This window comes from Penicillium chrysogenum (assembly GCF_028827035.1).
Source record: "Penicillium chrysogenum strain IBT 35668 chromosome Unknown utg000004l_segment0_segment0, whole genome shotgun sequence".
Classification (NCBI taxonomy): Eukaryota; Fungi; Ascomycota; class Eurotiomycetes; order Eurotiales; family Aspergillaceae; genus Penicillium; species Penicillium chrysogenum.
The window spans coordinates 4,912,065-4,931,939 of NW_026622752.1; the positions used below are offsets into that span (position 1 = coordinate 4,912,065).

Below are 19,875 nucleotides of genomic sequence, written 5' to 3' on the forward strand. Positions count from 1 at the left end.
TTTAGCCCACCATAATAAGGGGAGATTAGAGGGCAACGCCTTCACTTCACGAAAACAATTCCTTTGGTTTTATCTCATGCTCTTGGTTCAATTAAATCCGTTACATTAGTTACTACCGCTAGACTAGACGATAGAGATCATAGCTAAGAGGCACACCCATGGCATTACATTCATATTCGCGTATCCATTCAGTCTGATTGATTCTCTAATTCTCCGAGCCAATTGAACCCCCATCATCCATAGATCGAACAGTGTACGATCTTCGCAAGAGGGCAGCAAAGTGGTCATGTCTTTCGCCAGGTAATTGATGATTGGCGACCATATCGGGATTCGGGATTCTGTATGCGGGTAACATCGAGCTCCCCATCCAGCTCAAGCACACCAGCCGGGATGGAAAGTGATAAAAGAAGGATCCCGAGCAGCAACAGGAGTGCCACTTGGATGGCATGGCATTCGCGGCCGGGTAGATTCCATTAGCAAGGACAGATTCCAGGTCATACTCATACGGCGTTGCATACTCGCGTTGTGTGCGACGTATACCCTAGATAAGCTCATTGGGTTGAACCAAGAGTTTCACACCGGGCTGTGCAGAGATGAAAGAATTATTCCATGGTAGGATGGCAACCTTCCACGGGAAAGGTGCTGTCTGCTGTGTCAAGTGAAGATATGGGATATGGACCTCGGTCCAGATAGTGGCAGCATTCATTACCAATTGACGTCGCTGAGCTGGAGTTTGCGGGAACGGAAAGCGGTCCGGTTGGCGCCGGCTTTGTCCATCCGCTGGCCGGTGGGGGTGCGCTTTTCCTGGGTCGCTGCTTTGGAATATCTCAGTTGGAAGTTCTTCCGGTTAACCAGGGGGTATTGCTCACTCTCTGTGGGTTCGGGTTCGGTGGACGCCTCGTAGTTCAGGACCAGGTTCTTGATGCGCTGCTGTTCTTCGCGATCGGCTTGTTGCTGGCTCCGCATGGCAATAGCAAAGGTCGAGTCTGATGGAAGATCGATGGTGCGGGTCTAGATATGATTAGCAAATTGCTGAAACAATATTGCGGGTGGGTTGGAAGGTCCAACCTGTTGCTTGTTCCCCTTCTTTGTCATTAGGGAGAAGGCCATTGTCTTAGGCGCAACTGGTTCGGCCGGCACTGGCTCGGGGCTAGAGTCGCTGGGCATGTTCTCGCGGGGCCGTTTCATAGGAAGAGGGATATCAAAGACAGTCTTGCGTTCGAACCGTCTCGAGTCCATGCTCTCAGCCATCATCTTCTCGAATTCTCGATCAAATTCAGCCTCGGTAACTGGGTCGCGTTCCTCTTCCTGTCGGGTGACAACGATTTGCTCGTCCTCAGACTCGCTGTCGCTGTCGTCATTTGCCTCGAGATTGGGTCCAGATGCCTTCGACGGGTTAAATGCGTTAATAGGGCGTACTTGATGCAGACGAGACGGGGGACCTACTTCGGCCTCATCGCTGGATTCCTGGTCTTCGTCTATTTCGGGAATAGCATCCTCCTCAAGGTCCTCGTCAGAAGAGCTGCTCTCCGCGTCTTCTTCGTCAGCTTCAACGGGTCGCTCAGAATCTTGCACGTTGTAGTTCAGGGCAACAGCTTCGCTGAAAATCCGAGTCGCTTCTTCAGCCTCGGTAGAAAGCTTCCACTGCGGGCGAATAGAGTGGTACGTATCCTGGACGAGGAAGTCGATATCCATGGGCAACGGATCCTTGGTAAATAAGTAGTACTGGAAGAACGCAAGGAAGAAATCGAGTTTCTTCTTGGCAGAGCCACGGTCGAAGCAGTGGCCACACGTGTCAAGAAGAGTGCATGCCAGGCGCAGGCGGAAGTAGTCGTCTGGCAAGTCCAGCATACTAATCTTTCCAGGCGCTGGGGTACCACCTTCATGACCGAAGGTGATAATGCGGTACAACGTATCGAAGATTACCGGGGAATCGATCATCTTGTAGTTGTAGAGCTCACCTAGATATTTGATTTCCGCAATGCGCTTCTGATTGAACTTGAAGTCGTTCTGCTCGAGGCCAAGCGTGACCTGCTCCAGGACGTTGTCGACAATACCAATCACGAAATCCTGGTGGTACCGGTACAAAGCACTGACAAGGATCGCCAAAAGGTGAATACTGCCATATTTCACCTTGACCGGTTTGCTGAACACACGTTCCAGAATCTCGACAACCTCTGGCTCCTCCCAGTGAAGTTTGCGGATGGATTTCAAGATCTTGGTGTAGTTCCGCTTGTTCATATCCAGGTAGATTAGTCGGCGGATGTACTGCTCCATGGGTGTACGTTCCTTCTGCTGGATCGCTGGGCGTGGTGGCGGGTCAACATAGTAGATGGCATTTTCGATTACCATCCGCTCCTGCTGGGCCAGATGTTGCACGGTCTTCTTGCGACTCAAGGTCTCGAGGAAAGAAGCCATCCGAGGCGATGACTCGGGGTTGCGCAGAAGGTAACGGCCGCAGTTCTCCAGCAAATGGCCGATAATTTCAATGTTCATGCGCGAAAATTCGTCAAGCGAAACCTTGAAGCAATGAAAGATGATATGCTCCGGAACAACACCAAACTTCGTCAATTCAGCTAGGTAGCGAACATTGCTCATACGTACTTGGCCGAGGAATTCCTTGGACTTGCGCCGCTGCAGACTTCGGAACTCTTCATCGAGGTACGTGGTCAGTCCCTGTGGAATATCTGGCAGGTATTGTCCAAGCGTTGCCACTAAGCGAGAATACAGAGGCAAAAGATCAATGCGACCCTTGGGGATGTCGGACACAGCTTTGACCAGCCGGTTTCGTGATGCTTTAGAATTAACCCAGCAGAAATCCAGAGCAAACTGGTCGACTTGGTCTTTGGTTTGCAACTCGGGGAGCTTGGCAAGAAGGGAGTCCACCTGTGCACCCACAGTCTTGCTGGCAATGGCAGTGGACTGGTCATCAGCCTCCGCGGCAGCCTTCTCATCCGAAGGCTCGGCAGAGTCGGCGGATTCGCCATCTGGCTTCCTTTTACCCGACTCCTCACCTTCGCCCTTCTTCTTTTTGCCGTCCTCGAGCAAGACCGCAGGCACCTTGCCCTTCAGATCGACCAGATTCTCATAGAAGCGTCTTTCCTCCTCGTCTTCCCAAATTCCGGCACCTTCGCCTTGGCCTCGCAGGTAGTCGGTGGTCTTCACAAGGCCAATACCACCACTGGCAGAAGCATCCGTGGGTTCCTTCTCGGCTAGATCGGGCATGTCGGTGCCCAAAGCCTCGCACAGCACCTGGGTATTAGCCACGAGCTTCTCCAGAACCTTGGACTGCTTCTCGAAATTGGCCTGGCGGTCCTCGAAGATCTCACCGCTCTTCACGTATGCTTCGGCATTACGGCGGTTTTGCTGTGCCAGCGCTCTCTGGTCCCGGACCACGTGGGCTTTGACGTCCTCAAGGTACCGGTTCAAGATATTTCTAAACCGCAGCTGAGTCTTCTCTGGGGTCAAAGGTAAATCGGTCTCCGGGTGGGCATCTCCGTTGGTTTCCGTAGTCTGCGCGTCCGCGCCAGTCGTAGCGCCATCGGCCTCGACTGTTTTCCTACCCTCTTCGGCAAGTTTCGAGCCGACGATATCCCAGCTGAAGCTCTTCACAAACAAAACTGCAAGGGGCAGGTTCGTATGATCACGGTCATGACCAAGTAATTCCTTCAGAACCTCCAATGGGAACGGGTCAGCCTGTTTGTCCTGGTCCTTCGAGCCTGCGGCGGGAGTCTTGGCTTTCAGCGGTGTATCGGAAGGCTTGCTAATGCCAACTGCTCCCTCTTTGCCCTTCGCACCCAGTTCCTCAGGTCGCTCGACGTCATCGAGAGTCTTCAGCACATTGACCAGCCAAAGCTCTGTAACGACGCGGAGAAGAACGCGGTGTCGAGACAAACGGTCTTTCTCTTCGCGTTCGCGGATCTCCTGGCTGAGCGCCTTGAGCTGCGCTTTATCCGGTGTGCTTAGTCCCCGGCCGAGCAGCCAACCGATCTGCCGTGTAAATTCCCAAGGGCCGAAACGCTGGTGCAGCGCACTCACAACCTCGACTCCAGCGGCAATTTCACCGGGGGACTTGAGCTTGCAGAGGCCTTCATAGCAGGCGGAGATGATCTCGGAAAGGTACTTGTGGAGCGAGAGGGTGCGGATGTCAGCGAGGAAAGTGGAAAGGGCGGAGGCACTAATGCCGGTGCGTAGACGTTTGATGAAGGCAGTGTTCTTCTTGAGCGCCGAGTCAAGGGACTTGCTAGTGGAGAATACATCTGGTTGCAAGTCGTTAGAATCACCCCGAAGGTGGGCTGGAATGACATTTCGTCATAAAGGGAGTCAGGTGGGATTTTACCAGATTCGCCTGCCCAGGCTCGCTCGTTCAGGTCGCGAAGCTCCCCTGTAATGGAAAAAGCCGAATGTCAGTCAATATCTCCAAAGTGAGGTGTGGTAGCCCGTACTTTTACGTTGGCGATCCATGACTGTGGTGTCACAGGCTCAATCGTGGGGTCCTTTCTGAATGTCCGAGAGGAAAGCGCATAAGTGACTTGAATGCCACATTGGGGGAAAAGAAAGAACAAGAGAAAGCAAAGCTCAAAGCCTTGAAGTGAAGAGAGAAGGGAGGTCGAAGGTCTAAAGGTCTAAAGGTTCGAAGGCGGAGCGGAGATGAAGGCGGACTTTTATTTGCTTATCCATTTATCCCCTTGTGCGATAACTTGGACTTCACTTGGTCACTTTCATCTCTTAACCCCCTTTCTCGTGTTCATTATTTCGGTTTTAACATTCCAGTTTCACAGTTTCAACTTCATCTTCATCTTCAACCTCCTTTTGTGATTCTCAATTTAATACTACATCATTTCACTATCCCCAAACCCCACTTCCTAAGGTCCCACCATGTGTTATAACCCTGCATCAAAAGGACGATCATCGCAGCACTAAATGCTGTTTCGAACCATTCTAATCCCCACTATGCACCTCTGTGAACCCCGTCTCCTTTCCCTTTTCCGACCGGTACAATCGTTCTTGCAGCTGGTGCTTCTGGTCCTGGTTACTCCAGCTGTGTTGGCGATGGAAAGTCGGCTTCCACGACTTCTCCGAAGATGTGCTCTCTCGGCTGGGACGCGATGACCCGGCAGTATCGTTATATGGTTTAGGGTTTTGAGCGAAAGGGAGAATGGGGTGATCTCTGCCGATATTTGGGATTTCACCGTGGTTATCGTTGTGATTGTTTGACGCCATTCCGTGTTTCGTAGGTAGATAGTGTCGATCGAGGTTCCGACGTAAAACGCTTGCCCACTACTGATTTGGAGCTAGCTTATAGTGGTGTAAGAAAGATATTGGGAGTCATCAATGTTGTGCTCATAGCTCATCTGCTTCCAAGGTTGTCCTTTTATACCTCTTCGGTGCGGGGTATTCAAAACCTGAATGTGTGGCAATGAGTGAGATTGGTCCTAGTGGATATTTCAGATGATACATGTGAGGAGGACCTCTCACAAGGCGTAAGGAAATATTCTACCTGTATTTGGGTGGAGGGGTGGATATGACGTGCGGGTGGCGAAGGTATCAGGCCATCTTCAGTAGAACAACTAGTATGCTATAAGTATGAAGGAACATCATCAATTCATTCCAGTGCAAGGACAGTATAGCTATTATAGCTACTGACGAGGATTGTGTTTGTATGTTGTACATGAACGTGATATCGTGGCAGCAATAGCACAAACCCTGCAGCAATCATCTGCTGCTGTATCACCTTTGGGAGATAAGTCGAGAGCATTGTGACTAAATACTTCGCTGGGCTATATGGAGTGAGTGATGACAATGTTGCATACACTCCTAATCCAGTTTCGCCCCTGCTATTGGAGACATGACAACTATCTAGTTACTACACCATTGCATCCGTATACTAGTACCTAGATAGCCGATTATTCGAACAGATATATTGAAATTGACTAGCTAACGTACAGGTCGTGAGTGCGTTCAACCATTGGAAAGCAGACTGACAAAAATGGCAAAACCAACGAGGCAAAAGCAGAAGTAGGATACATAGTCCGCGAAGGGACAGTGCCGGGAGGTACTAACAGACAAGGTGGCGAAGCGTCTTTCCAAAAGAGACACCTGCAACATAGGAGCCGGTATCAGAATAACTGATCTCTAGGGCAAACAAAACGGCCAATGATGTCCAAAGAGAACATGACACGTTGGACACCAACTTCGGGATATCCAAGGCCCAACCAAAACGAGATACACGCGCTTTTGGAGACCAAAACTCGTACACGTCGATGCTATAACGAGGAAGCAAGACCAACGAGCAGAAAAAGAACATAAAAAGAAAAAGGAGAAAAAAAAAAAAAGGATGTTGATAATAAGGATTAAAAACAGGGTATGCCTCACGCCACGCTATGCGAGTCTCCCTAGCAGTCAGGGAGACCAAGAATCACTGGAAATATGTACTGAGAAAGCCCATCCGACGGTGGAAAGACATAGGAACTTTTTCGATCAATGATTCATTTGGGCTTGCGCCAGAAGTATTGCTGGAAACGAGTTAGTAGTGGTTCGGGTACGTCAATGGATGTATAGGGGCCATGGAGATACTAACCTTGTGCTGCTTCCGGCAGTTGCGTAGGCCTGGCTTCCGAAGATCATCCACCACAGCAGACCGCCGCATAACATCGTCATCCTCGTCGGGAATGTAGTAATATTCACTCTCAAGTGGCTTGCCAGCAGCATCCTTGCCTTCGCGGGCAACTCTGCCGATAAATTTGGTCGATTCGAGAATATTGCGGATATCAGACCTTGAGAGGCCGGTCGAGTACTCGTGGCCGGACTTCCAGTACGCAGGAGGGAGGTTGTTCAAGATGGTGGAGAAGGGCGTGGAGGACAATCGGGAGAAGGCGAGCTGATTGGCGGCGTGGTTGCGGACTCTCTCAGACCGTTCGTCGGTGTGCTGGGGCTTGGCCTCGGGAGTCTCGACTTCCTTGTCCTCGTGGATGGTGGCTGGCTGTCTAGGGGACCGGGTGGGCTGGAGAGGTTGGGCGGGCAGCAGGCTGCGAGGAGAACGACCAGTCTGAGCGGGGGGAATCACCCGCCCGGAAAGAAGCCATACGAGGAAGAATGTTCTCTCCGAATGGTCCAAAGGAGTGAATGATAGGATCATTCTCTTCGTCGTTGTCGGAGAAATCTTCAGATCGGCTTAGTTCACTCAACTCGCTCGCCCGCGAGTCGTGAAGCATAGCAGTGGCACGACGGGCACTCTGAGAGGTCACTCCAGTGACGGTGTTGTGACGCTTCAATGGAGAGGGTTCATCTTCAAACACCACCACTGCAGCCCGAGAACGAGAAGGCGTGAAAATCGGCGAGGATGGGGGGATGGCATGCTGAGCAGCAGGCGAAGGGGAGATAGGCGATGCCAGACGCTGGCGATCCAGGAGCGGGCTTTCCTGCAGCTCTCGTCGGGCTTGGCGGCGCTGAGTAGGTGTTGATTCGTCACTGGTCTGTTCCGAGTCCGTAGAAGGGCAGTCCCTTCGTTCGCTGCGAGGCCATTGGACCAGTACGCGAGCCTCATGGACATCTATCATGATATCTGCATCTTTGATGTCCGAGGTAAAGGTCTTGCCTTTGGCCAAATCATATTTCCTCCCTTGGCAGTGAATCTTTATCCCATTCCATCCCATGCACACGATCTCAACCCTGTCCCGATCAAATGGGTTTGGGGCCGGCTTATATGTAGCCTTGACATGGACACGAGAGATCATCCGACTAGCAGCAAGCTGGTGATGACATGAGACACTGGATCTGCCCATCAAAATGGGCTCCCCGTTCTCCAGTAACATAATGGCGGGCACGGCAGACAAGGGCGCACGTTCGAGGGCAGCAGAGAAGGACCGTGGCAGGGAGGGTCGTGAGGCAGCGACGCCAGGAGGGGGAGGCGAAGAGGACATGATATGGGTTGACGAGGTCGGGACCGGGGTGGGATACGTCGAGACATCGGGCTCGCGTGCTACACGCTTTTGAGGTCGAGGAAGGGAGGGCGACGAGCTCGGCTCAAAGGCAGGCAGTAAAGCTGCAGGACGTTTCACGCCTGAAATCGAGCCAACTCGGCTCTTCAACGGAGAAGCCTCCATAGTAAAAGGTGGGACGAAGTCGAACGAGCACTCCTACTCACGAAAAGAAAAACCTGAGTCGAGGTCGAGGACCCGCGTCTCCGCGTGTTATACGAACACAGAGAGGGAAAGAGAGTTTTAAAGAGGAGAAAGACGTCAAGGCCTCCCCTAAGGAAAAAGGTGTGGTGGGAGGAGAGAAATTGGTCAAGGAGTAAGGAGGAGAAGCATTGAAGAAAAAGGTCGAAAGGGTGTGTGGTGGTGGAATGCCCTGGGGCGGAGGGTCTTGTCCACCCTGCGCGGAAATGCACGCTTACAGCCCGAGACGCGTTCGATAGGCGCCAACCACGCTCCACTGCAGCTTCGCGATTTCAATTGCTGCCTTTAGGTATTGTTACAAATAATGACTCGTAAATTGAGGGATGAAAACGTGTAAAGGCGCGAATTAAAGGTTTGCTTCCTCGTAATTTGTGCTGTTCAACTCTATACTCCGAACACTGCGGCGCGTCCGCGTCTCAAAACACGTGACCCCACGCGAGACAGTAAAGCGGGTTTAAGGATCTGTCAGGAATGGTATTCATGACTTCAAGATTGGCATTATTTAGCATGTACCCCCTAGGATGGTTTTAAACAATCGACTGCAACATATCCTTCCTCCTAATCTTCAACCTATTCAAGTATCAAAAGCCAATACTGGTATTTAGGGTCTCCAAGCTCGTATATAGCCAATACCATATAGCTAATACCAAGGTATAAAGTACGAAGTACTATGTTATACGGAGTACAATTGTACAATTCATACAATCCCCAGCAGAAAATGCCAGCCTCCTCATCCCCTCAGCCCCCCACTTACTGTCACATTGATCACCGGTCACCTCGTCGCATTTCCTAACAATTTGCCCGACCACCTTAAATCATTTTGGCTCGAGCTTTAGTGAAAAAGGCTTTCTTCCCAAGGGCATATGAGCTAAATTCCAGCTCGGCCAAATATGAAAGCGAATAACAAAACAATCCTAGTTTTTCCACTGGGTTTTGTTGACAAGCGCTGGTGGGGCCTCGGTTAGTTTTTGATTTTTTGGTATGTTTTTCGGGATAGCTCACCTCACCGGTCTTCTGGAGCACTCCCAGCATTGGCAAAGAATCTTCTGGGATAATCTGCAGGTCGGAATGATTCCATATCAGCTGTGGAGTTATGCCTCTCGTAGAACCGATCCCCTTGCCTAATATATGGGTCTAATGCATGTCGCCTAACGGACGGTTATATAAAACGGTCCACTGAGAATTATATCAGTCTTGAACGAGAGATAATACAAAAAATCCGACGTAATCGAGCAAGGACCATTCCCTATTCAAGTCCTATAGTGTATTTTTGCTTATCAGATTAGAATTCCGGCACCTTCCCTCCCCGACCTGCGGGAATGGTCAACTATTAGTTTTGTATTCTTTTCTTGGCCTGTGTATGTTCTTATCGGCCATTTTACTCCAATTAACGAACTTTGGCCTTGCTAGTGATCAACGCTACTCGATAACCCCCAGCCAGCTTTCAACATGACGTTCATTTGGATCCCAGTGCCGTTCCACGTCCGATTCTACCTCTCCAAGCTCTTATCCTTCAGAGTCTCCGAACTGCCCAAGATTGTTGGTCTTATGAGTCTTTCCGTTACGAGCATACGTGTAGATTCAAATACTCATTCAATATTCCGGTCATGGCTCCCCTATTAGCTCTAGCTATGACGCTTATTTTGGTAGCATGAGGCAGGGTCTTCTCCACCGGGATATAAGTAGGATATGAAACACTCTGCCAGAGATGTCTTTGCCCTAGGATGGTCTTCGAGAATCTTGCTAAATACATCGCCCCTCGGGCGTGCCACGCATATATCAGCTGACCGGGTGCAGATTCCAGGCAAGGGTGATGGGCTGTTTGAAGCTTCACAGAAAGGTGCGGCTGGGAAAATATGAGTTATCGGCACCTTATATCACCCGGTCGCAAATCAGGAGAAGGATTTAAGCGGTCGGACGCAGCGTGTGTCGTAGGCTACCGTCTCTGTGGCGGGGAGTCAGGCTTGTTTGCGACGGACTAGATTCCACGTATGTTGTCAGATGAGTAAGTTTTCAGACCCAACTTATATTTTGATAATCTCACGGATTATTAAACTGGGAACTATCCCTCGACAGCTGTTGTGTGGAACTGCATGTCTACAAAACTGCCTTGAGCATTAGTTGTCACGATCTCTTAGGGCTTCGCTCCTATATATATCGGCACGTGATTGGCAGGAATCACGAAGTTTCATTTTACCTAGGCAAGTTCTTTCAAGTAAGCTACCATATTGTTGACATGCAGTGCATGCAGGGTATGCGTTTGTCTCTCTATATGCAGATTGAGCTCTTTGAGCCTTTGTCTAGCTCGGTCTCTTTGTCATATAGCTGGCTTATATACCAGCTTCTTTCCATAGTTTCATCATCACCTCAACTTCTTCATCTATCTCTCTCTCTTCGTAGCCTCAACAGGTTATGATGCCCTCTTTTTCCCCTTTTCTTTCAAAGATCTAACAAAGATCTTAATCCAGTTGAGCTTCTCCCGGCAGCGGAGACTCTTTGGACTTCTTGGAGAATAGCAAAAGCTATATCTCTCCCCTCTGGGAGAATAGCAAAAGCTATATCTCTCACTTCTGGGAGAATAGCAAAAGCTATATCTCTCACTTCTGGGTGAATAGCAAAAGCTATATCTCTCACTTCTGGGTGAATAGCAAAAGCTATATCTCTCACTTCTTCATCGCCGCTGAGCGAGAAGCGACCGGAAAACGCCGCTGTGCGTACCCGCCTTTGAGCAACCAGGATTTTTGTGTTCTCTTTCATTGAGAACTATCTCCATCGTGCTCCCACCACATGGGACTCGTGGCAGCGTGCAGTGAAAAAGTCAACACAGGACCACAACCCTCATGAACGGCAACAGTGGGGCTCAGCATCCAAACTGAGCAAAGAGGAGTATCTCCTTATACGTTGCTTGTGGAACCGATATGGGACTAGGAATCTCCCCGATATGCTGGAAAGATCAAATTTGGACGAATACTTTCGGCAGGCCAAGAGGTTCCGAGCCTACTTACAGTAGGTCACAGCCGGACTTCGAACGGACAGATACGATCGATATCTTAGGTCGGACCCGGCCCCGGATCCGGGGGAAACCGGTATCTTTGAGATACTGGCGGCCGAGCAGGGTAGGATTGTCTCGGCGTTAACCAAGGAGCGGGCGGAACCTAGGAAAAAGTCAAAGCGGATGATCGATGAAGATTCCGTCAACCTAAGCTTGGTAGCTTTGCTCATTGCTGTTGCCGCCAAACACCCCTCCTTACGCAGCCGTTGGACGCCCCACAGGAGGCCGATCAAAGCCGAATTTGCCAACGGCGCGGAGATGGAGGCGCAAGTTGATGGGTACTTTGCGGGGGCGGATGGGCCTATAAGATTAATTCTCGAGGCCAAGTCAGGCCTACGTGAGTACCATGAGCCCCAAGTCTCCATGCAGGAGACGGCGGAAGTAGTTGCGTTGATCATGACCCAGGATGTGGAACCCAATCGGTAAGACTTTCCATACCCCAGCCTCAGCTATGTTATACAGTGCTAATACTAAGTCGTATATAGGCCCGTTTTCGTTATCTCCCAAGATGGCAGTCGCCTGTATATCACAGCTGCCATTTTCAATAAAACATACCTCAGCTGGATCAAGAACAAGCGGACAAAGCTGCCGAGCGACAGCTTCCTCCAGATGAATCAATACGGTCCCTGGGTGCTAACCAATGCCGACTCCATGAAGGAATTTGCGGAGACTGCGCTAGCTATTATGCTAGCAGTCGATTCTTAGACGAAGGTTCTGCACTGCCTTTGTCGTTTTGTTTTGCTTTGATTTTGCTTTGCTTTTGAATGTATTATCTTCATTCCATATTTCCCAGAGTTGTACTCTCCCTGTCTTCCTGGCATGATGTCTTCGGGTATAGGGGTTCCAAGAACGTAGCGTGAATAAGAGGATCAATATACCGCGCACGCATAGAGGAATAGGTCTAGCACTAATTGAGTAGAAAAACACGAAGAATACACTAGTAAATACTGCGACCAGGATTAACTGACTGTCATGGTGTGCAATTTCGAAGAAGCCGCTAACTACGACCAGACTGAAAGACATCCCAATAAATGAGACAAGTAGCAGAGATCGGCGTCCACGTAAAACAAGTCACCAAGGGTCCAAAGAAAGACATTGGGTAGGGAGATGCAACCTCCAGTCACCAGGACAAAGATGCAAGGCAAGGGAACGAGGGATAGATTTGGAAATCAAGAACTGATTGGTACTTGAAGATGAAGAAGGTAAATCTAACCGTCAAATAAAAAAAGATATCGCTCCCATCAATGTGCCTGACCAGGGGGTAAATGTGGTCATAAGAAATAAAACAAAGAAGATGCAACAAGGATTTGGATTTCGATCCCAGTCACACATAAAACAAAATAGAACTTAAGATACACAGAAAAGAATAATGATCCTTCGAATAAGAAACCGTGAATATAGACAGGGATACATATGGAAGTGAGACGAGAGCGGTAGCTCTGCTCACCCTAGTGTAATTCAAGTGTGGGAAGCTCATCGAATTCCGCTTGGCAGTGCAAGGACTGCCGCCGACCAAAAAGCGGTTGCGACATTTAGTTGTCGTAGAAGACGTAGTAGGCAGCGCCGGAGGTGACACCGACCTGAGGAGAGATATTGTTAGTACGGAAATTTGCAGGCCGGAAGGTTTAGGACGAAAAACTTACTGTGCAGCCACTGTTGCCGCTGATGGGACCCTTTGAGTCGTAGAATTTGCCATTCTCGTAACGGCACTCATCGCTGAGGTTGTCACCCTCAAGCCTAACGTTGAAGTCGAGAAGCGCGTCGGTGGTCGGGGCATTGGGGAAGATGGACAGGAACTTTCCGGCATCGGTTTCACCGACGCCAAGGTTGAGGGGAGCCGAGTTACCAATAGGCTCGCTGCCGTCACCCCACTGGCAACCCTTCTCAGTGGGCACACCCTTGGGGTTGACGTAGTATTGGGCGGAGGTGACCTTGCCACCCCATTTGAAGTAGTTGTTACCGTTGGGGCAAGTCAAGTCGTGAACAGCATCGGGGGACGCGTTGAGAGGAATGGTCTCAGACTCGGTACCGGGATAGTCAGTACGGCAAACGGCAACGCTCTCGGACATTTTGTTCTTGACGTGCACACCGCCAACACCAGGAATGCAAAGCTGGCTGTGGTCCTTGTTGGTGAGGTAGAGCTTGTTGTCGATCTTACATTCCAGACCACCGACGGACTGGCCGGTGCTACCCTGGGTGGTAGGCCACTGGGACTTTTGGTATCCAGGTGGGCAGGCATAGGAGCACATGGCACCGGAATGGCACTGATCGCCAGTAACAGCGGTCACAATATCGCTGACCAGGTCATCGAGGATAGTGACGTACTGGATACCGGACCAGCCATCGAGGCCAAGGTAGTCAAGGGCGACAGCACCGTAATCCGAAGGGAATTCACCGCAGTCAATCTCTCCATCGGGGAAGTTTGCGGTGAGGCCGGTGGCACCGGAGCTGCTCGAGCTGGAAGAGCTGCTGGTAGAAGCAGCAGCTGTGGTGGAGCTAGAGGTGGGCTCTGCTGTGCTTGTGGAGCTGGCGGGGGTGATAACGGCCGAGGTCTCTTGGAGGATGGCAGGCGCCACCGTAGCGGTTGTGGTTGGGGCAGCCGTGGAAGTCGAGGTGGGTGTGGCAGTGCTTGAGCTGCTAGATGGGCAAGCAGCAGCAACGGCAGAGTCCAGCCACTCAAACTGATTGTTTGCGAGACCCTCGCAGGCTTTCTCGATGCTGATGGGCTGAGGAGCGCCGGGCTTAGACGGGTCCAATACGACAAAATCATACACGACGGGGCCTGGGACCGAAACGGTCTCGGTCTCAGTAGCGCGCTTGTGGACGTGGGCGTGGCCATGGCCGTGAGCAGTCGCGAGGCCAGCCGTCGCCAGCGCGGCAACGGTGTTTTGGAACTTCATTGTAGCGGTAGTGCGAAACTGTTGATCAGCATATGTTAGTTCCGTCAAATCCATGTATAGTTCTTGTCGTCCAATGAATCCAGGCCGTGTAAAACAGTCCATGCAACCATATATCGCGTTTGTTGCGTTGCACCATCCTCCGCATATTTGCCCGAGACACAACAATCCACACCACACCACATCGCGACTTGCTATTGCAACCTGTAGAGATAAACGGGAGATAACACATACATTCAAGGGTAGTGGCGCGTTTGTCGTAGAGAGTCGAGTAAAGGACGGTTTTCAAATGAATGTGGAGAGAACGAATCCCTCTGGTGTGGGAAAACTTCGAGAAAGGAGAGCTGCGGTTGGAAAGACTGGGGAAGAAGAAGTCAGGGAGAGGAGACAAAAAGGAGGTGGGGGGCGATTCAGTTGATGCCCCAATTGCGTTAGCGTGATAGTCACGGGAAAAGGGGCAGGTACGGGATTCAACTGCGAGATTCAAGCTGTCTTACACTGCCTACCTTGGTAGTGGACCCTGGACAAGGGTCTGGATGCTACTTGCTTTGCTTGGCATATACAATATCATCTCTCCAAGAGTTCCAAGACTTCATCCAAGATATGTGCTTTGTCTAATTATACGAAGTCACTCTTTCTTTCCCCAATTGGGATTCTATAACGGCGGGGACCCATGGGCGAGGCAGTTCCTTTTCCTTTTTTTCTTTTGTTTACCTTTGGTCCCTGCGGCTTGGCGCCAAAACGAGATTAAAAACTGCCAGGGGAAGCCAATCAGAGGTAAGGATTGCACCTCTTTGGGCCCCAGAATTCAGGTACACCAATCAAAATTCACCTGGCCTGTCGAAATTCCTTACGGTATCCATGGGTACTCCGTACCAGGATCATTGATAGTTATTATCCAGTTAATATTACATTTGCGTATTCTGCTTTGTTCAATTCTTTGACGACTTATTACAGCACGCTATTGAAGTTACTTCCCCCTTATAATATTGCTTGGATACGGAGTCCGCCAGGGGTAATAATCTCATACGCTTAAGTATAAGACTATCCCCCTGACAGCCTGATCTGGCAACCTGACCAATCTCCTTCCGTACCTGCCCAGCTTTTCCAAGACTTACAGTGCGGTGTGCATAGCCAGCAAGGGATTCAATGTTTCCCCTGATGGTGGTAACGCTCGGTCCCTACCTAGTCCAGTTCGTATTCGACTTTGACTGGACTCAAATTCTAGCCTATAAATACCAATTTCAATAATGTACCGATTGTGGCCTGCTCAAGGCGTCACAAAAATTAAATCTCAGCCCACGGCAAAAGTACGATCTAAATGCCGCCAGATAGTCAGGAGTACGGAATACGTACCTACATTGGTTGAACTCCATAAGTGAGCTAACCCGCAGTGATGACGACTCCGCGCTTCAATTTTCTAAATTCACGCACTCCATACTCCATAGTCCCTCAGGCAGCCGAGAGCTGCTCCGCCTATCCACTTTTTCGATAATGAGCCAGCCAGTGGAATATTGATAGTCGAGCTAGAAGCCAACGGACTCGTCGATCCACAGCAATCTTAATCCTACTGTTTGGACGGCACGGCCTTGTCCGCGTCATAGCTCGCTCTAGCCTCCATAATCAGCCTAAAATTACATTAAATGTAATATTGTCTCCGTAGTTACCTGCGCGGAAAAACCAAGCATTCGATAGTTAGCCCACGTTCTCCTCATTTTCCATACGGTAGCGAAGTTCGGCCTAGGTGGGTGGGCATTTCATCAAGGCATGATTTTGTCTTGACGTCCAATAACCAATCAAAGCCGACATCCTGACATGCAACCTGCCTTTTCAGGTACGAGTATTCAGCTCCACAGTCCTCCGATCATTCCGATTCTTTCAGCCTTGTTTTTGCTGGTGCCTGCTGCAATGATTGTAGCACCTGTCGACTCTACTCCTTTTGCTCTGTCTATGTTGTAGTGCTTTTAAGCAGATTCAGGTATCGCTCAAAGACACTTACGTTGTATCTCATTAAAATATGCTTACGCGGCTCTGTGGGCTATATACGATATACGGAGAATATCACAACTATTCCGATTATACTGCCTATATTATGCTCTATTCTGCTCACGTTCAAGCATTTCTAACATGATTAGGTCTTATCCCACAGGAAACACAAGAAGACTTGGACAGAAAGAAAATCATACCAACACCAACCAGCGTCTGGCAAACGCACCTTCCCTATACCAGGCTGCACTGGACTTTCCTTTTTTCCCTTCTCCGTCTGAATCCAGTCTTTTGATCTTGGTGTATGTTTTCCAGATTTCATAAATTCTGCGCTCAAAAGTTTCCAGGCAATCCGTCTCACATCGACCTCTCGATATCCTTGGCGGACCGTTCAGTTGGCCCTGAGCGAGTTAACGAATAACAAACCAAATTTCCGCTTTACACCCAGCCAACTGGATCATGTCATTCTCAAGGTCAGGCCGCAAATGTGGCCGACTACTCACGGTCCTGGTTTTACATAGGAAATTCCTTTCTACAGCCTATGCTTTTACAGTCTCATACACTTAAAAGGTATCTGAAAAAGCATCTGAAACACGTCGGTGTGCCTCACATACATACAACCCCCTAATATCAAGTTAGATTGAACAGATCATATTATTGGAGTCTTGCGTCAAGAATAGAGGCCGAATGAGCGACCCACTGTCCTTGTGGTAGTTCGTTTCATTCCTTCCTATCCACACGCCAACAGCCTCATATGAAATCCACTTAGCGCCGCGCACAAGCATCAGCCCGATCCTGAACCGACTTAGCAATAGCAGGACGTTCCTGCACCAGCTTCGACCAGGCATCGACATTTGGGAATTCCTTCTCCATATCAATGCCAAACTGACCAGGATACAGATTCCAAGGAACGAAAGCAGCATCGACATACGAGAACTTGTCACCGACGAGATACTTCTTCCCCTGGAGGGCGCGGTTCAAAACACCAGAAACCCGACGGATTTCGTTGACATAGCGGTCAATTGCACTTTGCACCTTCTCCGAGTGGAAGCGGCTGAACCAGACAGCCTGACCGAAGTATGGACCTTGACCAGATACCTGGAAGTGGAGCCATTGCTTGGCGAGGTAGTAGTCCTTCGAGCCGGCGGCAAAGCTGATGGTGTTTTGCTTGTCGTATGTGTCGACCAGGTATTCGACAATCGCGCCGGATTCCCAGAGGGTGATGTCGGTGTTTGGGTCTTCGATTGCGGGGACGCGGCCGTTGGGGTTGATGGACTCGAATGGCTCTTTCTTCATGTCTGGGAAATCGACGATCTTGTGGGTGTAGGGAATGTTCAGCTCTTCCAGGATCATGATCACCTTCCAGGGATTGGGGCCCAGGTCATGTCCGTAGACGGTGATAGGCTTGAGAGACATTGTTTCGTGTGTAGTGAGGTGGTTATTGGGATTGGAGTTGGGAAATGAAGAAAGTCAGTACCAGATCAGGACTGGAGCTATCTTAAACCACGCTTCCGTTCCCTCAGAACCCCGCAATTCTTGCCGATTATTCATCTTGAAACTTCAGAGGTCCTCAGCGAGTTTTCCAGGTGCTGTGGAGCGAAGCTGACAAATGTCCCAACCCGGAGCGGTGGACCCTGCGGAGACTTTCAGAGTGCGGAATTCGATTTCTCCACGTTGTTAGGCGTTTACAACATACTGACGAGGATGGTGTTGCTATCAGACTGAACTGTCGAGTGTATCTCCCAGGTCCTGAGGCCTGATGAAATGGATTACTAACATGTTGATCTCGGACAAGGTTGGAAGATCCACAGGTTGGCTGACCAGGCAAAAGCAAATAGCAATGAGATCCCGAGTGACCCTAGAACAATTCGGAGAAGAACATCAACATGGTGGAGACTTTGGCTACTTCATGATTCAGAACATTCGAGCTAGGATGGGTTCCTTCTCACAACTGTCTGAGATCGGATGTTGGATTGCAGCAAAAACCATAGGAATAGTCTCTTTCTGGCATATGGAAGAAAGGTTGACGCATCGGTCAATGGTTCCCCTTCCCCAGAAGCCTCGAAATCGAGTTAAATGCCACCATATTCGTAATATTGGGAGACCAGTGGATATGTACTGCGGCCAAGACCGCAGGGCGTGTTAGTTGGAGTATCGAAGAGATAGCGAGGATTGTGGAGATATTCAATGATTGTTGACTCTGATCGAGTCATCTGAAAAAGGGTTAGAATGCGGCGGACTAGCTGTATATGTATGTAGAAAGTGAAAACAAGGTTGACAAGCCTCGGACTTCGGGATATCGGACTAACACCCATGCTCAGTGTACTCCGATGTTTTACCCTGAGGACATGTCATAAGAAATATAAACTGTATCGAAAAACCATGGAGTATATAAAAATCAAAATAGGATCTCTCTGTCTTTCGTACATTAGAATCTGTATATCATCAGAAACTTCCAAGGTAGATAATCCAGCATCGGAATAAAAACCCACATGGGTCGGACTAACATCGGACTACCTAAAATCAGCACATCCCTATTCTCCATCCTAACTCGACTAAAAATGTCCGGTTAAAACCTTTCCGAGTCATCTCATTCCATCCTTTGTATATTGTTCTTTGATTTCAAATTTTCTCAAGGCCTCATCTATTTAAGCTTTGTTGTGACGTTGCAAGCACCCGCTCTTTGAGTCATCCCAAGCCACTTCGTAAATCGCAACGCTCTAGCATCCAGGCATTTATCCTTGATACCGATGCAATTTTTAAAAGGCCTTCATCATTTAACTTGTGGCTCTAAAACTGGCTGTTGTCAACATGAAGGGCTCCCATTGCCCATCACGGAGTACGAGTATACTCTATGTACGGAGTACTCCTTAGTATACTTGGAATAATATGTCGCCTGTGGACCCAAACCACCTAGAATCATCTAAAATCTCTCGGACAAGATCCAGGCCTCAACTCCGATATAGGAAGATCGATAGCCGCATTAGTGTCAGCCTCAAAATGCTCCGTCTAACACATGGGTCGTAAAACGCAAAGCCACACATGCACTACGAATGGGCTGCGCCCTTTCGCAAGATAGTTCTGAACTTGGAAGTCTTGCGAGTTTCGTATCAAAGGGCGTGCGAATGAATTACCGTGTTAGGAACCCGCTTTCGGTGTCATCATTTGGGTTTAGAGGATGGAGACACATGCCCCAGAGACGATGTTGTAAGCAGCTTGATTTATCAATCCTTGACCTTCCTCGTATATTTCATTGGTCAATTTCCAAGCAACTTAGATATTTTGGGGTTCCCACTCTAACCTCGTATAGTCCCCTCCAGGAAAACTTCCAACTCCGATTCTTACTCCGACGGTTAGACCCACATGTAAGGCAGTGACTGACGTCTTTGGGCCTATCCCTGTACAGTGCAGGGCTTCTAGACTTGATGTCTATGTACTATGTATGTACTATGACTGAGACGGTGGGGCTTTGGCGTTTCGAGATTTTCATTCTTCCCTCGGAGTGGCTACCTAGAGTACGGAGTAAATGATGTGTGTGGTGATCACCCAACATCTACCTCTATATAAAGAGTCGATGATATCCCCGTAGAAAGAGACATTCAATCCATTGCAAAGCATCAGATCCCAAGCTCTAAAAAGTGTCATCCTTCTCACACCTTTCTCCCGAACTATAAACGCCAAACCAACTCAAACTTCGTTTACGTCTATACCTCCATTGTCAACAAACCTACCAAGTTCCCCACGCAACGCAATCCTCCAA

General features: G+C 49.5%; 6 protein-coding genes across 6 annotated transcripts; 1 reads left to right on the top strand and 5 right to left on the bottom strand.

Annotated features, from left to right (window-relative positions):
* Positions 1 to 705: 705 nt before the first annotated feature.
* N7489_007828 (regulator of nonsense transcripts 2) lies at positions 706 to 4,464 on the bottom strand (the record flags this gene model as incomplete). The annotated part of the gene is made up of 4 exons (XM_056713578.1): positions 706 to 1,011; positions 1,069 to 4,259; positions 4,340 to 4,384; positions 4,446 to 4,464. 4 exons carry the CDS (start codon positions 4,462 to 4,464, stop codon positions 706 to 708), a joined length of 3,561 nt encoding a protein of 1,186 aa, XP_056567293.1.
* Positions 4,465 to 4,941: 477 nt separating this feature from the next.
* Positions 4,942 to 5,223, bottom strand: N7489_007829 (uncharacterized protein; the record flags this gene model as incomplete). Its single annotated transcript, XM_056713579.1, has 1 exon — positions 4,942 to 5,223. The coding sequence occupies one exon, from the start codon at positions 5,221 to 5,223 to the stop codon at positions 4,942 to 4,944; it is 282 nt and encodes a 93-aa protein (XP_056567294.1).
* Positions 5,224 to 6,488: 1,265 nt separating this feature from the next.
* Positions 6,489 to 8,105, bottom strand: fhdA (putative transcription factor Tos4; the record flags this gene model as incomplete). The annotated part of the gene is made up of 3 exons (XM_056713580.1): positions 6,489 to 6,515; positions 6,581 to 6,986; positions 7,042 to 8,105. The coding sequence occupies 3 exons, from the start codon at positions 8,103 to 8,105 to the stop codon at positions 6,489 to 6,491; spliced, it is 1,497 nt and encodes a 498-aa protein (XP_056567295.1).
* Positions 8,106 to 11,121: 3,016 nt separating this feature from the next.
* On the top strand, positions 11,122 to 11,937 carry N7489_007831 (uncharacterized protein; the record flags this gene model as incomplete). The annotated part of the gene is made up of 3 exons (XM_056713581.1): positions 11,122 to 11,186; positions 11,235 to 11,654; positions 11,718 to 11,937. The coding sequence occupies 3 exons, from the start codon at positions 11,122 to 11,124 to the stop codon at positions 11,935 to 11,937; spliced, it is 705 nt and encodes a 234-aa protein (XP_056567296.1).
* An 827-nt stretch (positions 11,938 to 12,764) lies between these two features.
* sun1 (SUN family protein UTH1) lies at positions 12,765 to 14,132 on the bottom strand (the record flags this gene model as incomplete). Its single annotated transcript, XM_056713582.1, has 2 exons — positions 12,765 to 12,812; positions 12,876 to 14,132. 2 exons carry the CDS (start codon positions 14,130 to 14,132, stop codon positions 12,765 to 12,767), a joined length of 1,305 nt encoding a protein of 434 aa, XP_056567297.1.
* A 2,748-nt stretch (positions 14,133 to 16,880) lies between these two features.
* Positions 16,881 to 17,531, bottom strand: N7489_007833 (glutathione S-transferase family protein; the record flags this gene model as incomplete). Its single annotated transcript, XM_056713583.1, has 1 exon — positions 16,881 to 17,531. The coding sequence occupies one exon, from the start codon at positions 17,529 to 17,531 to the stop codon at positions 16,881 to 16,883; it is 651 nt and encodes a 216-aa protein (XP_056567298.1).
* Positions 17,532 to 19,875: the final 2,344 nt, after the last annotated feature.